General features: G+C 42.1%; 1 protein-coding gene across 3 annotated transcripts; it reads left to right on the top strand.

Annotated features, from left to right (window-relative positions):
- The first annotated feature begins 8,418 nt into the window (after nt 1-8,418).
- Nucleotides 8,419-21,770, top strand: LOC118233612 (antizyme inhibitor 1-like). 3 transcript variants are annotated; one of them, XM_035429429.1, is made up of 12 exons: nt 8,419-8,680; nt 13,021-13,164; nt 14,328-14,520; nt 14,978-15,151; nt 15,894-16,066; nt 16,553-16,687; nt 16,817-16,898; nt 17,219-17,293; nt 17,912-18,077; nt 18,309-18,424; nt 18,852-19,051; nt 20,280-21,770. In XM_035429429.1, exons 3-12 carry the CDS (start codon nt 14,419-14,421, stop codon nt 20,392-20,394), a joined length of 1,338 nt encoding a protein of 445 aa, XP_035285320.1. In that variant the 5' UTR covers nt 8,419-8,680; nt 13,021-13,164; nt 14,328-14,418; the 3' UTR covers nt 20,395-21,770. The 3 variants fall into 3 exon arrangements, with proteins under 3 accessions (XP_035285320.1, XP_035285324.1, XP_035285312.1); XM_035429433.1 differs by lacking the exon at nt 8,419-8,680 and adding an exon at nt 9,299-9,602 and having other exon boundaries at nt 18,855-19,051; XM_035429421.1 differs by lacking the exon at nt 8,419-8,680 and adding an exon at nt 9,300-9,602.
- Nucleotides 21,771-24,878: the final 3,108 nt, after the last annotated feature.

Genomic DNA, 24,878 nt, shown 5'->3' on the forward strand with positions numbered 1-24,878 from the left:
TGGCAGTCCTTAATTGAAAATAAAAGTAAAAAACCACTGCCACTGCCACTGACCAAATTTAATAGGCTACCCACGGATTAACACCTCATCATTATTAAAGATAGGAGAACATTGATTCCAGTTAGATGACACACCACACACTTTCTCTGCTGCCCTCCAGATGGAGGGAGCTGAGACACAATTGGACCAAAGCGGTGTTAACATTAGCTAAATACTAGTACTAAATTTTCTTCTAATGCATGCCATGCAGCCTCAACTGTGTTATACTGGCCAGAAGACACAGTGTGAAGGCCCAGTAAAAAAAAAACTGTCAATTTTGAGAAAAAAAATGGACTTGGGCTGTAGCTGGTGTAGTAATGATTTTTAACACTGAGAAAGAGGAAATGCTTTTTTTTACATATTAGTATCACTCAAAGACACATTAATCAAGCGTCAAGTATAATGTCCTGCAAGTATTTATGCATCTGTAATGAAAACAGGGATTTATTTACTTAGCAGTGATTGCACTGAATCTCAACAAGAAAGTTGCATTGTACACTGGCCCACAGGTCAAAAGACACAAAAATTTCAGGCCATTGGCTACCACTCCAGAAAAAGCTACCCTGGGGGAAGAGGCACCCATTCTCCCCTGGGCCCACCGCCACCAGGGCTGGCCTAGGGAGAGACTGATTTAAAGGAGTCACCGACTTTCTAAATTTGGAAAGGAGTAGCCTTACATCCTGACTGTGTGTGTCTCCCACTCAGAATTTGAGGAAAGTCCTACAAAGGGACATGTTTATAGAGTTCAGTAGGTCTGGGGTGCATTGTTTAAGGACACAATGCCGGGACTGGCTGGAGCCGACCCCACAGATCAAACGACAGGGTGGGCTACCCACTGCTGGACACAGGCCAAGGGCCCGAGGCATGTCTGGGTACGCGCACTCCAATCAGTTATTCTGCTGCGGATGGGTGTTGGGTGTTGTTGAACAGCGGAGCCAGGAGTTGCCGACATTGTTTAGGCATGCACATATATGAATGATCAGATTGAATTTGAAGCATATCATTGCCTTCCTGTAATTCAAATTGTAAGTATTACAGGGGACTTGCTTAAGGGCATCGTCAGTGGTTTGAACATTTCCCTTGCGTTCTGTATCACTCAGCATATCTCAGCAGAGACCAGCAAAAAATAATTATGCTTCATGTTGTGCATATTACTTTTTTATTGCTTTTCTCCCCATTTGGAATTCCCAATCATATTCATTGTTGCAACCTCCGTTATCAATTCAGAAGAGAGTTGACAAGCTTGTGCTCTCCATTGAAGAATAAAAACAAAGTCACACAGGCATGAGTTGGAGGAAGTCACTCCATTTGCAACTCAATGGGTGGACCACGGGTGCCTGATCAACTCAGTTTTGAACCTTTTAAAAAAATTTTATTAACTATTAAATGATTTGATAAGCATTGTGAGAGATATATTTATAAGTGTTTTCATATACCAGCTTAATTTGGTATTCTAACCTACAATCCATGGCCTGGATGGAGATCCCTGGTCTTGGAGGGCTGGAGTTCAGCATTATTTTTGAATTTACTTATCAATCAGCAATGGATTTACACCAGCAATACCAGTCATTGGGATAACTTTCCTATCCAAACATCTTCAATACATGAGAGGAATAATACAGATGTGAGAATAGTTTAATTTAATAAAATCCTGTGCTGCTCAAACTTTGGAGCTACCTGTACCTTTGTTTGAGACACATCATAAAGGTCGGCTGGTTCCAGGTAGACTCAAGTTTTGTCAGGGTGCACTGACTTTATTGTACCGTCAACAAATCCATGTGAAAATACTGAACATACCAACATTCCTGCAGACCTCATAAAATCAATCAATTCATACACGCTTGGCTTGACAGGCAGGACACAGTAAGTACAGTATTTGACCAGCGTGACAAACAAACATTTGCTGGTACTGAACTTCGAGAATCTTCACAACAAACGGCTCACGTGTCTCTCAGGCATAAGAAGCTGTCTGTTCTCATTGCTAAGTACAAATTGTCTCACCTTTACTTTGATCATCCTGAATATATGGGTGCAATTGTATATCCGCTAAGCATAGGTTGCCATTAATGCCTAGCTCCTTGTTTCACAAGAAGCCTAACCCACATGGGTCTCTCTTTCAGCTTAAAGATTCAATGAATACAGTCAAGCAGCTATTTTATGAAGTTGGATTAGGGAGTTAGCAGGCTAACCTTTAGAAATATTATCAATTAGATTAAATCTGATCGGACTTATTTAAAATGATTATTAAAAGTTAACCAACTACTCTCACATTATCAAATAGCTCCAGGCGTTCCACAGATCAGGCCATTGAGGTTTTAGACAGACAGGGATGCATGTCTTTTTTGCTTATCCCCTTTGTCTATTTCAGGTCATTTCCGACTTAAACAATGCAAGTGATATAACCGTACAATGATGAAAGTTATTATCAGGAATTGGTTGAATTGGGTGGTCCACAGGCAGAGAGCTGGAAGTGGACTGATAAAGAATAATAGAGGAGATAAGTGCTATTGTTCCAGAAGAAGCCTGAGTTACTGTTCCCCTCTGTCAAATGTCTGTCAGATTTATTGACCGTGCAGTTTATCAGTGTTTCTAGAAAAAGCATGTGCAAGCAGATCAGAAATTAATCTGTCAAGTCACAGATGTGTGGCAGACAAACATATTCCTGCAAACACCGTGTAATGCGCGATTATATTTACAATTTCTAAAATACATGAAAGCGAAGGGGTATCTGGCTGCATGAGATGTATCTGATTACCAAACAATGCTAATACATAAAAGGAATATTCAGACCCTACGTAAATGTATGCAAAGTTTTAATAAAATTCAAAATTCCACACCACAGCAGTTTAAGCACATTTATACTCTGGTGCTGAACCAGTGCATAAATAAAGGGGGGAGTCTGAAGGTCCACCTCATGTTAGAATAAGATGAGCACATTCAGTGACTTTCATCCATGTGCATTTTATTCACTAAAAAGGTGAAATATTGTGTTCATTTCACATAGAACACTTAATCACTGATATATATTTCCAGTGTGGTTAATGGATAGGGAACTGGACTTGCAATCTGAAGGTTACAGGTTCAGTTCCCAGATAGCTGCACCCTTGAGCATGGGGCTTAACCGAAATTGCCTCAGTAAATATCCAGCTGTGTAAATGTATACTTTGTAAAAATAAATAAATAAATAAATAAATAAAGGTTGTGTAGGTCCCTCTGGGTTAGAGCATCTACTGAATTACTGAAAAATAATGTAAGTTCTGTTTAGCTAAGGACTGCTCAAGTGTTCTCTCAATGGATAATTAATGAATTAGCACTAGAAGTATTACATTCACCCAACTTCATGCTAAAAGTAGGCTGGTGTTTTTTTGACCATTCCATCTGTTACTGTATGTTGTTACAGGTTCTAAAGCAAAGGATATATGTTATGTCATTCTCTTGCTACATTCACATGCTGTTTTACACATAATTAACCCTTAAGAAAACAAAAGTCCCAGGATAATTTTTAAAAGTGTCTGTTTATTCAAAATATCAGCGAACTAAAAATATTTCAGGAAAAAAAAATATATAGAATGGGGAATGTGTCATATTCAAATTTGGCTGGTTATGTTCATAGTTTTGCAATAATCTAATTTTCAAAATAATTTTGCCAGTTTGCTCACTTGCTCAATGATTGATAACGATAGAAGTGTTCCCCTAACCTTTCAACAATGACATGCTATGCGAAATCTCAGGATTCCAATTTCTCGGAAGCCAATAACAAATAAATAAAAAAATAATGAGTGCAAGACTCCCACTGGATAAAAATAACTTTAAAAACAGCATCAATATTGTCAGACATTAATCCATCTGCTGATTGTATTGTTTGATACAGGTTTTCCCAAAAACAGAAGTTTCACAAATTATTTTTCTGCTTGTGAATTTTGTCTTATTTTTTAAATCAGAAATTGCTTTCATTGACATAAACCATCTCACATACCGTTGCAAACACACCACACCTGTGGCCCTGTTTCATGTCCACCACTACTGTTTAACAAAAGAACATTAAAAATGAAAAGACATTCATCTACATATCTGTTACACTGTAAATAGAACATAGCGGCAGACAGTCATGTCATCAATCAACAGAGCTTCCAGTTGTACTACAGAGCAGAGTCTTTGGGGTAAAGTGACGTTTCTTTCAAGATTCGCCAAGGGTTCAGATCAGTGAGCCAATGAGGTAAAGCCAAGTCAGTTCCTCTGTCAAGTGCAAAACACCATTTCCAGAGAGAGAGAGAGAGAGAGAGACTTGTTATGACTTGATAGTTAAACTTTTTGTTTACATGATAATATTCTCAGTCAATTTAACGTTTAGATGAAGAGGAATGACACTTTTGAGAGTATTGCATAACCAGTTATAAAACCAGTGTCAATTTGGTTCTTGTTTTGTTTTTTCTTTGTTATTCATCATCTTTATTTGCTTTATGTCTTTTTTCCTATATGGTTTTCTTATGTCTATTCAAAACAATAAAAATAATCTACTGCATAATGACCTATAATTTCATTTTAATCTTTCACAGACAAACTTAATTAATTGTTTTTTAATATAAATCACATCTTCACATAAAATGAATTACACTTTCATTGCTAAATATGATCTAGCAGCGGTAAATGGCAACCATTAACCATATACAATATATTTTCTACATTGTTTGGAATTCCAATAATAATATAATATAGATTATACAAATTGAGTTTTTTTTGCATAAATTTTATTTCTCTATTGCTTTAGAATCCCAATAATGGCCTGGATGTATGTGACCCAGGCTAACATGTTCACAGGTGCTAATAAGTAAAAAGGCTAACCAGGCCTGTAGGGTTTTGTCACTATCCATCACCAATTTATGTTAAACCTTTCAGTGGAACATTACCTTCCTTTCCCTTTGTACCCATCTTTGTACCCCCTTGACACTCTCCCACAACACATCAGAACAGCAGACTCAATTGGTAATTTAAAAAATCAACTGAAAACATGTTATTTTAAATTGGCTTTTAATTTATTATTAAAATAAATGAAAAGGCTGTGTGTTCTTGCTGTACATTTATATTTTATTGTAATTCTTTATTAGTTTATTTAGTTTAGTAGTTTTCACAATCCTATTTTATTAGCAATAAGTAAAAGTTTTTAGAACTTTATGTGTATATGCATGTATTGCTTTTTTCTTCTTTCTGAGAAGGACTTTGAACTGCATTTATGTATGTTATTTAAATAAAGTTATTATTATTATTATTATGTTTTTCATACCCATAAATCAAACTGAAATTCAGACAGACAGATAGACAGATGCTCTACACAAAGCAAATGTTTAGAGTTCAGATTTTGTGTTCAGCTGACTTGGATGCTTCATAAACCCATGCAAATGTTCAGAGACCACTTTTTCGGAAAAGTAGACATTTCTGGGGAAATATTCAACCTGGACCAGTGTACAGCACATCAAAACTTGAGTTTCATTATTACTTTAGTTTATTTCTTGTCTTTTCTACATCTGTGAAATGACTGCTGAATGCATGATATGGTTTCTGAATTATAGACATTTCTTCAGTTGAAATACTACCAGGTTGACACATTACCCTGAATCTGTACAGGCAGCATTTAGTTGTATCGCCACAATGATTTCATAAGCAAATAGTAGCTATCTTCATGGCTGCTAAGAGACAGACAGAGACAAAGTGAGGAGTGTTCTGTTTTGTGATAAAAAAAGGTAGCATCTCACTGCAGCATTACTTCAGTACAAGTTTCAAGGTGCATTTAACATTTTATATTTGATTTTGAAATAATTTCTCTTTCAAATAAAGCAAGCACACCACACCACCGAAATCACCGTGGCAACCTGTCAAGGAAAATGGTATCATCTGACCCATATAATGATGTCAAAGTGCTCAGATATTGGAGTATTGAGTGTCTTACAAAGGAAAAATGCAACCAAAGCTCAAAGCTCAAATGCTAAACATGAAATAACTGCCATATTCCCTACAGACATTTATTTTTGATAGTTTCTGTAAAGGGAAAAGGCATAAATTTGTATTTTTTGGGTGCTGCATGTTAAACAAGTAAGAACACTGAACACTGAACATCAGAATAGCACTACATACATGTACACACCAGTGTTGTCACTGGACTCTTTCCAAAGTGTTTTTTTCTGGCATACAAAATGTAATAATTAATGAGCTGCTCTGGTGTTCTAATCTCTCCTAAGACATGTGACAGGAAAGATTTTGACCTGTTAAAGATCTGACAACTGGTTAAAATACAACAGTAAAGATTACAGTCCTTGCTTATTGTTAACCTCAGTCTGGTTCTAATATCATGCAGTTTTTCCTTTGAAAGGTTTTACTCTGCATGAATGTTAACCACAAATAAATAATCAAATCTCAAATTTATAAATGGATTAAACCTCCAAAGGATCCATGTACAGTTTGTCATGAAAAGAGCCATTATTCGTGGTACTTTATATGTGTGATTGTACGGTAGAATAAACCTTTGAATTTGTCCAACATATGCTGAGGAATGTTGGCTGTTTCTTATCAGAGGACTGTCAGTTCTGCGGGGCCAGGCCCTGGGTTTATACTCCATCTCCATGGGGTGGGTCAGTGTTTTGATGCAATCTAGCCCCTGTTTGTGGATGAGAATTCCTGGTGCACAATGCAGACTCTGGAGTGTTTTCACTCTAAGTGGGCGGCGCACACGTCTCTGCGGCGAGCACGCTCAGTGGCAGTAGCCATTATGAACCCAAACAATGGCACTGAAACATCGGTCTTTACTGGAAACCATTTTAGATGCTATGTGTGATTAGACTGCGTATTCTCATTTATAGTCTGTGGGGACCAGGCACAAAACTCGGAACAGCTTTTGTATGGTATTAAGCAGAAACTTTCTCTTGCCAGTCACAACAATAGACTAAGCAACGCTTATGCGACTAAAACAAACGGCTATTGTGTCATGTTCCCAAGCTGGTGCCCCTAGCTCATCTGACATTGTGATTAGGGCTGTACTTGCTTATTTTTAGTGACTGTTTCAAACGAGAAACAACAATAAACCAAAGTCAAACAAACATTCTTGCACGTGGCTTGCACGGCCTTCTGACTTCACTGCGATTTGGAAACTGCTAATCCAGGGAGCAGTCGATGGAACAGGTGTGACGTTAGACTTTAACCACCATCAAAGGAAAAAGAAGAAAGAGCACCCCTGGTAGTATTGTATGTGTCACATTAAATTTGACTTAAACTAATCTGAAACAAAGAATGTCCTTAAAACTGATGCAATATGGAGTTCTCATTGAAAAACCATAATACATTATGAGCACATTGAGACAAACCAACTGGTTTATTGTTGAAGAAAATGTTTGATTAAACTGTTACATTTACATGCATATTACTTTATATATTTTGCATGTACAAAACAAAGGGGTTCAAAGGGGGAAAGCATTTTTCAACACTGTCAAATCATGGCATTGTTGTTTCAACATTCAGATACTGTACACAAATTCTGTATGGAGTACTCATTATGGATCACTTGTTACATGTATTTAAAAAACATAACAGAATTGTACCTGTCATTACCTGTACCTTTAGTACCTTTATGTACTGAGAAATTAGCTACCATGTTACACATGCACACATTTTTTATTTAAAAAATTTTTTTAAATCATTTTTGCTTATTACACAACTCATTTTTACAAACCAATTCTCTTCACCCTCTTTACAGTTGAAATGAGTAAATAACCACCTAGAACATTTTGCAGCCATGCTCAGAGGGACTTTATTCTCTAGAAAACTGTCACATGTAACTGCAGTACAACACGTTCATCACCCATCCCACCACAACTTATTATCAAACACTCCAGTCAGATGTCTTAAACTTTAGTGTTGAATGTACAAAATATTTTACAAGGTATAGGAAAATATTATCCATACTGCTGACTGAAAAAAAGCCTTTAGTTGTTTCTGTTTTTATATAGCAACTTGTATGCATCTGCAGTGACCTCTAACCTCCAATATGTATGAGGTCCTCTGCAAGAAGAAATGCTCGAATACAAAATAAACAATAGATCAACATGCCGCAGTCGAGTTTTGCTCAATTCAAAAAGGCAGGGATATTAAATGAACAACATGGACAATGAAATGTGACCAGCAAAACATCCATGTTCTAAGCTGAGAAGTGTCCTCATTCTTAATACCACACAGTGCAGTTCCTGGTAAGTGTTAATATCTGACCATCTGAATACAAGCCCCAGACCTTGGCCAATGCAGAGAGACCAATCCCTCCTTGTCCCTCATTAGGAGGTTTGACTCTTCCAAAACAGGGTTGACCATTAAAGGCACTTCAACAACAGAGTGAAAAACGGTGACATTCAGACTGAACGCACCACACCATTTGCATCTTCTTGGGGAAAAGCCAAGAGCCCAAACCTGAAGTCATCAATGATAACAGCAAAAGTTCAAGAGGACTATGTATCTGATCTGTTCCAAAGCTTTCATTATGAATTAGCATTCTGAACAATGCAGAAAAACGATCGCTACTATTGGGGTTGAACGAAGATCAATCACCACGACTGAAAGGCTTCGCTCCGAACAATTTTACTATGCAAAAGAAATAACTGAACAGGTATTACAACTCTCTATTTTACTATTTGTCAGGACCCTTTAACCAGGGCGGCAAGCGTCAGAAGATACTGGTGCTTGTGCACGAGTACAGAAGAGGTACAATTTAATTATTCAAACGTCAAATGGGTGAGTATAGTAACATGAGCATTGTGAAACTGGGAATATTAATATTTGCATTAATAACAGATCTATATGTGAGGCTTTTTGTCATAACGATATAGTCCATTCCGTATAAATGACACAGAATTTGAATTTTCAGATGTTATGAATCAAGTAGACAATAAAAGGAATTTGATTTCTCATATGAACCGTTTTAATTCCAATATCTTGTCATTTTAAAAAGTCCCAAATTCTTTCACTGCGTGCAAACTTCATTAATATGTCATTTTCACGTGGAGACAAGTGTGACAGGAAAACTAAAAATGTAAAAATAATTATTGAATAGAATCCATGCAAGTTTGCTGATATAAACACCTGTCTCGAAGATTTGTGAAAAATAAAAAGCTGCCCCTACACATGTCATAACGATGCACTATTCACTTACCCTGAAATCTCATACCTGCTATGTTCTATGGGGGAATGACAGCGTTGACTCTTTAAGTGATATGCTAAATCCCGCCCCGTTCTATTCGCTGCCTTTTCTAGGGAAGGAGCGAGCTGGCTATCTATCAGTTATCTCAGCACAGAGCAGCCTCTATCTGCGGCTCGCCTTCATTACCTACACTGCCACGGGTAGTCGTTTCTCCTTCGTTGCCTTATACTAGAGAGAGATCAGCGGTACTCCATTTCCAGCTTCTTCGTCACTACATGCTTATGGCAAATATAGCCTTTTTTCTTTCTTCTACTAGCACCCCCATTACTCTTTAAAAATTCCGCCGAAAAAGAGAAGACGATTATCCCAAAAAATTGGGCCGTTATCTCACGTAAGTAGCGAGTAATATTTATGTAGAATGTTGCGTACGGTGGCAAGGGAAACATGTTACAACATGGCGATTACGGTTAGCGCTAGCTGGACGTAGGTAGCTCCTAGCGAGCTAGTGAAGTGCTGCTGTGCTGGATAAATTGAATACGTATGCGCTAGCTACTTACTTGCTAGTTATATCTTTGTTTTCTTTCGAATTAAATTATATATATTGCGATCGCGAACGTTTTTGAAACTGATGTATAGCCACGTACCTTAGCTTGTCGGCTAAATAAACCGATATTGTGTTCGCTTTGAATTTATGGTGAGCGTACTTGTTTCATGTTTCGACTCCTGCCCTTCTGTCATTCTAGCATCTAGCTAACGTTAGCTAGCGTGCTCGGTTGATATAGCGAATATAGATGGGTTTATATAACTTGCCAACTAATGTATTTATTTGGTGCATTGTTTTATCGTTAGTATTTTTTGTGCAAATTGAATACTCTCCGTTACGTTTAAGATGTGTAATCCTTAATGCTTATTTGGTATTCGCCCACCTTCATATGAAAACTATCAATCCGGGTATTGCCGCCCAGAGTCGTTAGTCTGAGGAACTGCAGTTTTCATTGTCAGCCTTCGTTGAATGGGGAATGGCTGCCTAGCTAGCTCTGGCCTAATGTTCAAAATATATTAATGTTAGATACTTGGTTATCAATCTGGGCTGTATATCTAAGTGTTAAGTCATGACAGGTCAAATGTTACAGTTATCGGGTGGGCTGCTAAACGTTAGCTTGCTACAGGCCTTATGCGTATTGCCGCTGCTTGCTAACTAACGTTAGCCAGCTTTGACGTGAATTGCATGTATTTTTGAATGTCCTCTGATTTGAACAGCAAGCCAACATGTTTCACGTCCGTGTGTAGCTACACATTTTGATGCAGAAAGGCATATCCGTGTTAAAATATTCTCATACGTTTAGGCAACATTGGTTAGCTAATGTTTTGGCTGGTTTGCTCATTTTGGAGCAGTGTCCTTTATTGCGGTAATGTCATCGTCTGAAATTGGCGGATCCATTCATTTCCGGACCGTGAGCCTCAACAGCACTGGCCGCCTCCGTGCTTATGGCTGCGCGCTGTCACCGAGGTGTTTGCATTATAGGCACAATTGTCTGCTTTTGGTTAAAGTTAATGTGATAACCCTCGTCCGGTTAAAGTGTGTCGTCTCGGCGTTGTGCTACTTTTTGTTGCTAAATTCTAAGGAGGCGTACGTGGGTCACGGAAGTTATTTTCGCAAACTCGAGTTCCTGTCTATTATAGCATTGTAAATTGTGTGTTGCTAAACGAAACTCAGTGCCCTCGTTTATAAACGTTTGTAGCTATAAACTTATAAGAATGGGGTTAAGGAAACTGAGATGACACCACTGTATTCAGTTTGGGTGACTGTTTTGTGTCTATCGGTGTAAATAGGCATGGCAACTGATCCTAACAAAAATGAATTGACGCTGCCTATGATTCGTTAACTTTAGCTACTTCTCTTTCAAAGAATTTCCGGTTTGAGCCGGCTAGCGCTTTGCCTGCAGTCGGGAAATGACCCTTTGTCCTCAAAACAAATAAAACATGGGGCACATTTTCATTTAAGTGTGTCGACAGCACAGCCGCTGTGTTCTGCAGGTGAACGTTCGACTTGGGCCTATGTGTTATGTAGCCGATTTAGTGAAGGCAACGTTGCATAGTCCCGCATTTATTAATATCCTTCTGTACGTATGTCGTAAGTTCACCTCTAGAGCACAGTTGTTGGCTTCCAGGTCAATAGAATTATTTGCGGTTAATACCTACTCAGAAGATGTTACACATCTGTTCATTCCTTAACATACTACCTGGTGTCATTTTAGCAGTGACTTGAAGAAACTGCAGTTGACATACAACAATTTAAGTTGACCTAGTATTGCCTAGAATTATTGTGGAAATAACATAATATTTTTGAACGATTAGCTAATTTATATGTCCGATAGACCTGGATTTATAAATAAAATTACGTTTCATGACATAATAGCGACCAAAATAAAATCTAGTCACTCCTTTAGCTTGAATTAAATTTCATCTAGCTAGTTGAAAATATTAACAAATTCCATTCTACCTAACAGCCTCACTGTTACCTACTTTACTTCATTCAAAAGTTTTTAACTTTAGGGTCAGTTCCGAAGTCAGCACCAACACTGCCCCTCTGTCCTCTAACTCCTCAAGACGTTCAGCCAGTTATCCTCAGCATGTTTAGCCGGTTGTGGTCAAAAATTTCTGCAAACAACTTGAAGAAATACTTGGCGATACCACCTGCCCTGTTCTTAACAGATTTTTGCATGGAGTGGCACCTCATGAAACACATGCTCGTAATGCTTCTGCGTTTAAGATGACCTAATTGTAGAAACTGCATGGGAGCATTGCTGTATTTTAGCCACTAACCATCTTATGGATTCTTTTGGATAATTTAAATCTTTACGGTGCTTATACAAATCAGGACCAGCCTGACTTCTTTAAGCTCTGGAACATGGGTGGGTCTTTGTCAGCTTTGTCAGAGTGAGATAATGTAGCTGAAAATTAATGCTGCTCTCTTGAGCACAACTCAGTTTGTGTAAATCCAGCAGTCCTATAACAACATTAAAACTCTAGCTAGGTGATGCTTGTTGATTGCTGAGTTAATCACAAATGCTAATCCATCTTTGAGTAAACCGGTGATCATCAACATTACATATGTAGCTAGCTAATTCAAATGTTTCGCAACAAGATGTGGAAAGCTTACATGAAGGATTCTCTCCTGTTAGGTTGATACAGTTATATTCCAGAGGTGTGGTTGAAATTCTACTGTATGTTTGAAAGCACAACATAAAAGAGTGAGGAGACAAGCCCTGAAGCTGGCCTTCCGGGTGTTGGAAATGTCATTGGACACCGCTGCAGAACAAGGCCGCTTTGATGTGCAAAAGCACTCATGGGATGGGCAACTTTTTTCTTCTTCTTCAGAGGGCAGAAAAGCCATATAGATTTTATAAGGAAAGTCACAAATTAATGACCATGTAGTTAGCTGTTTTAAAAGGACATTCAGAATTCAGGGTATCCATAGCAATGACCACATGTCATCCTGTAATTCGAGCCTTGCCAATTTGCCCGATAGGCAAGTGTAAAAAATTTTTTTTTACGATTAAAATTTTCATTTTAATCGTTTTGTAACATTTGTTCATCTTTTTTTCACTTAACAGGATTTATGTATTCAAAGTATATTATGGCTGTTATGTGTAACATTCTTGTGTAATACGTCTAAATGTATAACTGTATGCTTTTCCCACTAAGTTAATAGAAGTTTCAAGGTCTTACTATGTACAGTTTGTCATGTATACATCTGTGCTGCTGTGTGTCTGTGTTGAGTGGTTTGACTGTGATGTCATCCACAGGGCACACCACTTTCTGTGCAGGTGTACAACAATTACCCAGAAGGCCTAGGGGCGGCCCTCTACCGCGAGCAGTTTGACTTCAACGCGGAGCCGCCTTGGGACCCTAGCTGATAGTGGGAGAGCTCCATCTCCTGACTTGTCCATGTGAGTAGAGACTTGTGGTCACAGTGGCATTCGTGGTGAATAGAAGGGGTGTGACACGCAGTCTGTGCAACTTCAGTTAATAACAAGTTTCTCCATGGAAACACGGGCTGGATGCCCATGTAGACACAGTTCTTTTTATCTGTTGGAGAATTAAACATTTTATTTTTACACTTAAAATGGAATTGATTAATATGGAATGACTTAGTGATGATACTGACTCTGTAATTACTCTGAATCGAATACTATTTGGTTCAGTGTTCATATTTGATAGTAGTTGGAGACTAAGTGGCAATGCTATGTTTCAACCTAGGCTGCGGTCTTCATTATTTGCTGTATTGATTCAGTTACTGTTTTGGTGCAGAATATAGCTATCCAGATAATGGAGGTATTTGCCCTCGATGTGGAAAGGAGCACGTCAGCGCAGGTGTCAGGAGCTTGTGTTAAGCCACAGAGAAAGGGGGTCTGGAGGAAACTCTGCTGTGCCACAGTCACTCAGACAGCCCCTGTGTACCCAGCGAGGTCCCAGGCTGCAGTGCACGGGAGCTGAAACCAAGTGCCCACAATGCTAGACGAGACATTATGTAACATTATCAGATATTATCCCATCTGACTGCCCGCGCAGCCCCTGTCCTCGGTCCGGCTGACGACATCAAACGGAGCCATTTTACGCGTCGCCGCCGGCAGGATTAATCATAATTGTCGGGACCAATTGGCAGTAAAGCAAACGGGCTCCGCGCGGGCCCCCGGGGGCCCCGCAGCTTTTGTTTTCACAGTGGCTGCGCAGACTTTTTCGGAGTTTGTGTTTCGCTCCATGGTGGGATTTCCACCGGGGCCTCCGATTGGCTGGGCTGAGAAGTGTCTGGGATCAGAGGCGGGCTGGGTCCCTGTGAAAAGCACCGCCGGTCCACCCAAGGGCTCCTTACAGAGGCCGCCGGCCGGCTTTCCCCCAGACCTGCACCTCGCGCTAATGGACCAAGCAGCCGCAGGCTGTCGCTTCCCTAGAGAGAGGTGGCTAACTGAGACTCGTACCGTTTCCACTGTACTGCGGAGGTGTGTGTAGCGAGTAACCATCTGCATGCGGGGGCGGCGGCGCGCCGGTTATCTCTGATGTCTTTCTGCCATGTTTGTTTTGTCGGATGAGTTAACTCCTCTGTCCTTTGCAGTTTGTTGCATATTTCTAGGACCCCAACGGCTCTGAGAGGACTGACTAGACAACTTGCTTTATGATTGTCGGATTTGCGGAATACGGTTGAGATGAAAGGACTTGCCGATGAACCAAATTACTCCATTGAACTTCTGGAGGGAGGCGCAACCCTCAAAGATGTCATTGATACCCATGTGTGCGAGCAGACCCTGGTAAGTGTAGCTGTGTCCCAGTTTAAATTTTGCTCGGTGTTAATTACGTATGGCTCTAAATTACCAGCACAGCGCGTACAGCCTTTTAATTCCAAGTTCCAAATTGGTTCCTGGCAGTTGTTTCTAAGCAGTTCTGTCTGTTATTAGTTTTGTTTTGAATTGTAACATGCCATGTGCTTTAGTGGAACGGTGTTGGGGAATGTTTTTGCAATTTTAAAAGCTAAACATTTAAAGAATTGAAGGCTCCATACTCTTAAATGCTGTGCGCCGTGTGCCTGATTTACGTTGCATAATAAGGCACAATCAATTTCGTGGTAAACAGGCCTCAAAATTTTCAGGTGCTTTCCGAATCTGGCACTCGGTCAGTAACACAGAACTGATGTAGTGTTTATAGAGCCTTTTTGGCTGGTGACCGCATGTTGCAGTGTTTTGTAAACATGCCCGTTTTGTCCCCCAGGCTGAGAAGAACGCATTTTTCGTGGCTGACCTTGGGCTCATAACGCGCCAGCACATCCGCTGGCAGGCCCACATGCCCCAGGTCCGGCCTTTCTACCCGGTCAGGTGCAACAGCAGCCCGGCCGTCATCGAGATCTTGGCCACCCTCGGCGCCGGCTTCGTCTGCACCAGCAAGGTGCTGCGCTCTCACCCGCACGGATCTCGCTGTATAGGAATGACTCTGTGACGGCATCATTGAGAAACAGCACCATCTAGTGGCCAGATGTACAACAGCATATTACATGCAGCAAGCTTAATTTGCCTGAGAACTTCAACTGAGCTTATTTACTGATTCTCTATGCTCATCAAAACCTGCTGGAAATTATTTGTGGTTATGTTTCCTTCTTATATCTTCTATCTAGTCTATATAGATGTGCTTATAGAAGTTAGTGTTTGGCTATTTGTGATTGCTGGTCTAAGTGGTCTGATTTTGATTTAATATTTTTTAGTGTTCAACAAGTATAACAACGTTCTTTATTGCAGTTGTAATTTCAAAAGCGCGTTCATTTCATTTTAGTGTTGGGTATGTAGCGCCCTCATAACATATTCAGAACAATATAATGTGAGTTCATATTACTTAGTTAATTGAGTACTCTGGAATCAGCCTGAACATAGGTTAACCAACAGTTTATTGTGATATTAAAGTTCAGTTTTAAAGATATTTGGTTGGTCAGGCGACTGAAAATGCCAGTATTTTTCATTGGAAGCTTGAATTTTATTTTCTAGTATAAAATGACTCCTATATCAGAATTAATCAATACCTAATATAAATACAGAGACTCTGTTAAGACCACTGATTCTGGTGGCCACACTGCCTGTTTCTCCTGTGGTTGGGTGAGTTTGTTCTCACTGGCTGCTCTCCTGTGTTTCTGTGCCAGGCTGAGATGGTGCTGGTGCAGAGCTACGGCGTGGCGCCGGAGAGCATGGTTCTGGGCGGCATGTGCAAGCAGCTCTCCCACATCAAGTACGCCGCCAAGAGCGGCGTGGAGCTCCTGCTCTGCGACAACGAGACGGAGCTGCGCAAGATCGCACGCTGCCACCCAACTGCAAAGTAGGCGCCTAGAGACGGCAGGACGCGCTCGCACTGCTCAAAACGTCTCACTTTGTTCGCTTGGAGTCGGATGTCAGACCTCTGTTTCTCTTGGTCCACTGGCCAAGCTGATAGGTTTCAAAATGGCAGGATGCTTGTATCCTTAATGTTGCTTTGCTCTCTGTTCTGATGTCTTTTTGAAACTCACCTTTTTCGTAGCTAATTATGTCCTGTAAAAAGAAAGTAAAACTATTGTGAATTTTGTGGCATCAAAGTTCTATTTTCAAAATGTGTCATTTCCCTGAGTACGAGGTTACAGTTGGAGGTTGGGATTTCCTTTTTGAAACAGTAGGCTTAACTTTTGTAATTGGTGGTTTTTAGAAAATATCCTTGAAAGTTCCTTGAGCTATTTGCAGTAGAATTGCTGCAGTACTGCAACACTGAAAATGGGATATTTGCAAGTCCAGAGTTACCATGACAACACTCTTTAACCCCCCCTCCCCCCAGGCTGCTGCTGCAGGTGGCGACGGAGGCTCACGGCGAGGGCGAGGAGACGTGCATGCCGTTCGGCTCCACGCTGAAGAGCTGCAGGCACCTGCTGGAGTGCGCCAAGGAACTGGGCGTGCAGGTGGTGGGGGCCAAGTGAGTACAGCCCCGGGGGGGGGGGGGGGCGGGGGATTCGGTGCACTTGACTTTGTCCTTCCTGTTTGCTTGCCCCTTTTTCTCTGTCATCCCTTTAGAGATGACCCCTCCATTTCTTGCTCCTCACAGGTTCCATGTACCCAGCTGCTGCACGGACCCTCAGGCCTACACCCATGCGGTTTCCGACGCTCGCTGCGTGTTTGACATGGGGGTAAGTGCTCCCCCTTTTGGAAAATCGCATAATTGCAGCTGTTGCGGCTCGGGGGTTCCGGAACGGCAGTTTTGAGCCCACAACCTCGCTTTAGGTGTCATGATTGGCGATAACAGAGTTTTTCATCACCTTGTGCTGCTACTGGAATGTTCCTGAGTTTAACCCTTCATTCCCTGTGCATTTCTTGGGCCATAACTGTGTGATATTTCGGTGGTCTAGCAGTTTTGATACAGCCGTGAGTGGCTGAGGGAACTTGTCGGTCTGTCTGTCGGTTTCCCTCCTGTAATGGCGGGTGCTTGATTAAGTGTTTGTTGTGACAGGAGGAGCTTGGCTTCCACATGAAAATACTGGACATCGGAGGAGGATTCAGTGGCTCCGAGGCTCAGCTGGAACAGGTATTACGCACCTCCACCATCTTTCTAGCACAAGCTGTAGTGTATTGGTCTGTTCCGATAGCATGGAGCCAATTCCGTTCTCATAAAAGGGTGCGTGGGTACGTGCTCAGTGATTGGGTTGCCAGGTGGCTTTTACTGCAGAGACACCTCGTCCCAGTGTGGTCTGGTGTCGGATGCCGGCCAGTTCTGACTGTGGCCAAGAGTCCTGCGCGGTCCTGGGAAGGAGGGTTTTGCTTCAGGGTTTTTCCTCTGAGGCACAAGTGACCCCTTGTGGTCTGTAGGGTGCCTGCAGTCTTTTATTTGTTTTAATTCCATATGCGCATGAGGCATCCTAGTACTTACTGCAAAGTGCTGCCGCCTTGCAGCTTAAGCTTTAGGGGAAAGTGAGTGACTAGTGAGTAAAGGTTTCTCCAAATTTGGGTTTATTTACGGGAATTGTCCTTTTCCTGACTTCTGGTAAATGACAGAGTTTTCTTACTGGTTGCTCTCGCATGCCATTTTATCGTTATAATTATGGTAGAATTTGAAATGGCGTGTTTATTTCTGATTGTGCTAGCCTCTTGCTGATGCACAGTTGGTTTACTGTGGAAGAGGCTCAATGGCATCTCTCTCTTGCAGGTTCATGGTAGCATCAGACCGATGCTGGATATGTACTTCCCCTCTCTCTCTGGGGTGGCCCTCATTGCTGAGCCTGGGAGTTACTATGTGTCCTCCGCCTTCACCCTGGCTGTCAACATCATCAGCAAGAAAGTAGTGGCCCGGGATCAGCATGGCCAGCTCATGGGTGAGTGAGATTCTCTCAAACACACACACATCACACGCACACACTCACACACACACATACTCACACACACTCTCCTCATTTTCTCTGTCTGTCTCTCTCTCTCACACACACACACACACACACACACACACACACACTCTCTCTCCTCTGGGTACATGTAGAGAATCTCTATGTTCACTTGGTGGCAATGACCCATTCCTCCATGTGACACCATCTTTATTTTTATCCCAGACAAACTGACACCGAACGACGAGCCCGAGTTCCTGTACTACATGAACGACGGTGTTTACGGGTCTTTTGCCAGTAAGCTGCTGGACCACGCCATCCCAGTGCCATCCGTGCGTAAGGTGAGTGCCGCAACGGCAGCCAAACATCAGAGGTGTGTGAGAACGAGACGGTTACTGGGTTTGGGGGCTGGGTCAGCCGCAGGGGGTTTGGGGGCTGGGTCAGCTGCAGGGGGTTCGGGGACTGGGTCGGTCGGGTTTCGGGGCTGGGTCGGAGGGTTTCGGGCTGGGTCGGGGGCTGGGTCAGAGGGTTTGGGGGCTGGGTCAGCTGCAGGGGGTTTGGGGGCTGGGTCAGCTGCAGGGGGTTTGGGGACTGGGTCGGTCGGGTTTGGGGGCTGGGTCGAAGGGTTTCGGGCTGGGGTGGGGGCTGGGTCAGAGGGTTTGGGGGCTGGGACAGAGGGTTTGGGGGCTGGGTCAGAGGGTTTTGGGGCTGGGTCAGAGGGTTTGGGGGCCAGCTGACCAACGGCGCTCTCTGTGTCACCCCGCTCAGAAGGACCCGCTGGTGGACGAGCCCGTGTTCGCCTGCAGCCTGTGGGGCCCCTCCTGCGACAGCCTGGACCGGGTGGTGGAGCGCTGCCTGCTGCCGGAGCTCAGCGTGGGGGACTGGCTCGTCTTCAGCGCCATGGGGGCCCACAGCCTGGGGGACGCGCACAGACCGCCCGTCTACTACGTCATCTCTACGGACGATTGGTAAGAGCGCTTCCCTTCCGCTTTATCTCCCACTCAGGGAGTACTCTGTTTTGATTGCAGGAAGTTTGGAAAGTGCTTGGATACTGTGGTTGCATGTTGTGCCAGAACGTGCTTGATTGTTGGCTTATGGAATTTTGCTGAAAAATGTTCCATAGCTGTGCATGTGCGGCAGAAATTTCTTGTGACGCCATTGTGAATTGGGTGTTTTGTCCTTGCTTATAACAAACTGATAGGAGTAAAGGTAAAAAAGAGTTTTGTTGTGAGGTTTTTAGTGTCCTTTCAGCAATGCTGGATTCCTCTGAAGAAATGAGCAGAAAGCGTTTGAGGAGCCAGCCAGTCGGCCTTCTCCCCCTGTGTATACGCACTTCTCCCCCTGTGTATACGCACTTCTCCCCTTGTGTATACGCACTTCTCCCCTTGTGTATACGCACTTCTCCCCCTGTGTATACGCACTTCTCCCCTTGTGTATACGCACTTCTCCCCCTGTGTATACGCACTTCTCCCCTTGTGTATACGCACTTCTCCCCTTGTGTATACGCACTTCTCCCCCTGTGTATACGCACTTCTCCCCTTGTGTATACGCACTTCTCCCCTTGTGTATACGCGCTTCTCCCCTTGTGTATACGCGCTTCTCCCCTTGTGTATACGCACTTCTCCCCTTGTGTATACGCACTTCTCCCCTTGTGTATACGCACTTCTCCCCTTGTGTATACGCACTTCTCCCCTTGTGTATACGCACTTCTCCCCTTGTCTATACGCACTTCTCCCCTTGTGTATACGCACTTCTCCCCTTGTGTATACGCACTTCTCCCCTTGTGTATACGCACTTCTCCCCTTGTGTATACGCACTTCTCCCCCTGTGTATACGCACTTCTCCCCTTGTGTATACGCACTTCTCCCCTTGTGTATATGCACTTCTCCCCTTGTGTATACGCGCTTCTCCCCCTGTGTATACGCACTTCTCCCCCTGTGTATACGCACGTCTCCCCTTGTGTATACGCGCTTCTCCCCTTGTGTATACGCACTTGTGTATACGCACTTCTCCCCTTGTGTATACGCACTTCTCCCCTTGTGTATACGCACTTCACCCCTTGTGTATACGCACTTCTCCCCTTGTGTATACGCACTTCTCCCCTTGTGTATACGTACTTCTCCCCTTGTGTATACGCACTTCTCCCCTTGTGTATACGCACTTCTCCCTGACGCGTGGGTGACATCTTTCCTGCAGGTACGAGATGCAGGATGCCGGAATCACTCTGGACACCACCATGAAGAACTTCTCTCTGGTCCCGTACAGCTTCCAGTTCAGCCCGCAGGCAGACGCCTTCTCCACCCTGGCCTGATGTGACCTCTGACCCCGCGCGCTGTCCGCAGAGCTGGTCCGCTCGACATTCCACGGGAAGGGACGGAACGGCGCCTTGAGGGTTTTTTTTTTTTTGGATGTTGAAAAATGTTTTTACTGGGACCAGACAAATTCGGTTTAAAGAAAAGCAAAAGTTGTGTCCAGCTAACCCCCTAAACAACCTGCCCATTTCAGTAATAGAATATGCAACAAAATGGATGACTCGGTAGAGATGGAATCCCACTGCTGGGTTTCCTACTCAATTACAGTTTACATACATGTTCAATTTATTTAATTTTATTTTATATGAAATCATATATAATATGAATATGAAATATGAATCATATTATATATGAATATGATTACTTGTCGCCAGTCTTGTAAGTCAGTTGTCTGCCCAATGCGGTGCAGTTTATAGAAACATATAGAAGACCTGATTTCAAGAAATTGCTAAATGCTTAGAAGAAAATGTAAATGTATGCTTTGATCAGCAGCATTGCAAAAATGAAAAGAAAAAAAAAACACGTTCCTTTGTGCTATGAAAATCCTGATCCAAACCATTCATAATCGCAATAAATTTTTACGTACGTGTTATTTAAATGAGTTACATTGTACAAAACATAGGAAGATCAGAGCTCTGCTCCTTAAGATATATCTCGATATAAATTAATTTCACTTTGCTGTGTTACAAAAAGGTATTCAAGCTTTTTTAAACTAAATGAAACAAAAAATACAACGCGTTTTGAATAGATGTGATGTGTCATCGTAATTTCGGGAATGCAAGACTCGGCCCCCCATGGGCGTCGCCATTTCCAGTGTTTTTGGAAGGAGACCCATCGCTTTGGGTAACCGGCGGTTTAGTGAGCCTTTGATCGAAAGCTTCCTTCTTACGTCAGTGTTTTGCCAAAGCCATGGCTCCTAACGTTAGCCCAGGAGATGGAGAGGTGGCAGTTGACATCGCACTTGGCCATTTCAGCCAGAGCACAAGCTGGCATGGAGGAGTTCTGTAGGAAAACGTTCCCCGATTGGTGTACAAGAGTTGCCCAGTGAAACGATATGATGTCATTTCCTCTTTCTCACCAGGGAGGACTCTATTACTGAGTTTAATGTCTCTGGAGCCATATCGTATTGAAAAAATGTGTCACAATTTGATGAGTTCATTCTAACAGTCTGCACCAATTTTGTAAATCCTTCTCCAGAAAAGATACAAGCTCTAATGTAAAGTATAATTTTAAGGCACTAATGGATCGTAGCTTGTTATTGACTGTAAAATTTGTGCTCGGTAAAGTGGTGGAAGTGATTAATTTAATACATCTCTTTGACTGAACCATGGTGTGCTGATTGTATTCTTTATTAAATTTTTGCATGTGAAAACTATTGATGTCCTCAGTCCAGTTAATGACATGAAACACAAATTCTGCAAAATGACACAAAAACTAATCTTTGGTGAAGTAAAGATTTATTTATGGTTTATGGTTGTGGTTTTATGTAGATGTTGTAAAGTTAGTAATTTGGGAAGGGTGGGGGAAGGGCCTTACATTTATATATGAGTATAGAACATATTTACATATGCGTGTCTAAGATGTTTATATACATGTTGCCAATACCCAGTGCAAACTAAAGCAGACTAGTACGAAAGTTTACCACGATGCAATGCCAAGTGCTTTTGCATCACCATTCCTTTTTATCGTAACATTGCAGAGCTCCTTCTGGGTCAGCGAGCTCGTTGGGGCGAATTAGCAAACAGAGGACTGTACACTGCGTGAGTGTCAATTAAGGGACAGAGGGTCCATGTTCACGGGGCCTGAACCTGATTCCTCTCACAGACGCAGATTAGTGATGCCATTTAGGAAAGCCAATGTCTGCAACTGTTTGACGGACTCTTCCGTTTCTGACCCGCTGACATTTACGTAACATTCAAAGGGCCCCCTGCAGCAGGCTGTCAGAGGCCCCACGCCAGGGTGGAGGGAGGGAGGGAGGGAGGGAGGAAATCTGTCAACGTTTATGTAACATTTCCCAAATTGTCTCAAAAGGTTGCGTTTTTTCCTCCCTTTGAAGATTCCGGGGTCCAGACTGGGTGGTCTGGAGGTACGTTTGTCCTCATTCAAGAAGCAACCTGAGTTACTCATTATTTTATTTTAAGTTTGCCAACGTCACCATGAAAGGCATAGCATTCAGTTTGGAGCTGGAGCCAGTGATCGCTGCAGGGTGTGTGAGTTTCAGCTCAGGAAATCCACGGTTAGAAAAAGATGGCTGAACCAATAAATTTATTAGAACTCAGAGGTCATTTAAATGTGTTTTCTGTACCACTGATAACTGGAGGAACTTGTAGGAAAAGGTTGGTTTCAAATAGGAAACGGCATGTATCTATGCATAATATTACATTACAGGCATTTAGCAGACGCTCTTATCCAGAGCGATTTATACAGCTGGATATATACTGAAGCAATGTAGGTTAAGTACCTTGCTCAAGGGTACAACGGCAGTGTCCTTAGCCGGGAATCAAACCTACGACCTTTCGGTTACAAGCCCAGTTCCTTACCCACTGTGCTACACTCCGTCTTTAATATAAACCCACACCTTAAATAGATGGGCAGAGGCTTACCTGTGTGACGTAAATATCTCTTGTACCAGTGCAGAGTTGGATTAGGAACAGCTGTAGTAATTTTGGCGTTGTTCTCCCGCCTCCAGCTGATCTGAAGACCCTGGAGTCTTTCACAGCCATGTTCCTTGCAGTCAGCTGCTCTGATTCACAGCTTATATGGAGCCATTGATAACATTTCCCTTAATACGTGCAGCCCTTTTCATAATCTTAACCGCCAGCAGTGCTGGAGTTCTGTACGTTCGGATCAGTCTTTACAAAAATAAGAACTGCATGTATTGCCTTCTTGCGGGTTCATTTTGTAAGTCGCTCTCACTTTTTAATTTGACTTGGATAAGATAGTGGAAGTAATGTAATGCACTATGTGTCTGTATGAGAGCGTACAAGCCTGTGCTGACTGGGAACAGACTGGGACCAGAAACACAGTTTCCTCAGAAATAAAGGGAACTTCACTTCTGGTATTACATACAAAATGTAACTTGCTCAGATTATCAGCTTTGTGTTGTGAAAGGTCTGCTTCTGCCCATTGTTAAGGCTCTAATGTTCTGGGTCATTGTGGGTGTTGTCAAAGATGGTGGCAACACAGACACCCAAATCTTACGTGGCCACCTGAAACCTCCTACTGTAAGGAAACGCAGTCTACGGAGGGAACATTGGGGCTAGCAGTCCGGTTAGTACATATAACCTGCACAGCCTGCCTGAAACTGAGTCACAGTGTGTCAAACATCCCCAGCTGCTTAGCTGCTTTGGTCTAATTGTTTTCTACTGACTATTTTTGAGCAGGAAGGAAAGAAAACAAAAATATGATAAAAATAATAAATGAAGTACAGTCTGTGTTCTCTACTGCTGCATCAGGCTCAATCAAAATATTGGAGAAAATAATTGGGATCCATACTCATGTTTTTTTCATGATCATGAAATTGAGAATGCAAAGAAAACAATGTTTCAGTGCCCAGGCCATATGAAAGGTTATATCTGCCAGGTCACCTAAGAAATTGTTGGTACATGTGCTTCTTTCATGGAAGTAATAATCAGTTTTATGGTTCCTTTATTGAAGTAGTTGTTTAATTCGTTTTCTTAAATGTGACAAGAATGTATTAAGAGTCATTGAATAGTAAAATGGTTGCTGTGACAACATTTAATGCTACATGTTGTGCAGTAAGTGTATGTGAAAGATAAACAGCATTAATAATACGAATAGGTGTACAGTTTAATATGTTGCTTACAGGAAAATAATTGCTTAGTAACTATGCACCAGCCCCAGGAACATAACTTCTTTAATGCTTTTAACTTCTTCAATGCTTTTTCCTTCTTTTTCACGTTTTTTGGAATGCCCACTTGAGTTCACCAGTTGCAATCTCTGATATCAATTCAGGGGAGTTCAAACATGTGCAGTCCTTTCATATTTAACTTTGTGTTTTGTTCAAATTCAAAACTCTACGTTCTGCCACAATACTCGTAGTGAATGGATGCTGATCCAGTACAGAATTGTTCCTCATAAACATACAGAGCTGGTATAGCTCAGTCTTACATAGCTGTCTCGTATATCTCTTCCTGTTATGCCTCTGTCTCCTGCTGTCAGTGCTATGTGGCACCACGACCATGAAGACAGTCCAGCTCACAGTGGCTACATTTTGACTGCAGGCATTAATGTTCAATTCTGATTGGCTGCACAGATCCTTATTTTATTTTAGACTGTCTCTTCGTGTTCATTTTAATGAAAAGTGAGCCAACAGTACAGTCAGTGCAGACATTAACCTTTTGCATGGAGAGACTTCACTGTCACTTTGCTTGTGTACATCTGTTTGGGGACAGAATGCCCCTCTGTGCCAACCCAGTCCAACTGGCATACACCCGTGTACTAGACACGTGTGCACTGAACA

This window comes from Anguilla anguilla, chromosome 1 (genome assembly GCF_013347855.1).
Source record: "Anguilla anguilla isolate fAngAng1 chromosome 1, fAngAng1.pri, whole genome shotgun sequence".
Lineage (NCBI taxonomy): Eukaryota > Metazoa > Chordata > Actinopteri > Anguilliformes > Anguillidae > Anguilla > Anguilla anguilla.

Excerpts from the sequence above, each read along its gene's own strand:
- LOC118233612 (XM_035429429.1), top strand. The coding sequence starts at position 14,419 with ATGAAAGGACTTGCCGATGAACCAAATTACTCCATTGAACTTCTGGAG. Across the intron at positions 14,521-14,977 it reads ATGTGTGCGAGCAGACCCTG|GCTGAGAAGAACGCATTTTT; the intron begins GTAAGTGTAGCT and ends TTTGTCCCCCAG. Across the intron at positions 16,899-17,218 it reads GCTGCGTGTTTGACATGGGG|GAGGAGCTTGGCTTCCACAT; the intron begins GTAAGTGCTCCC and ends TTGTTGTGACAG.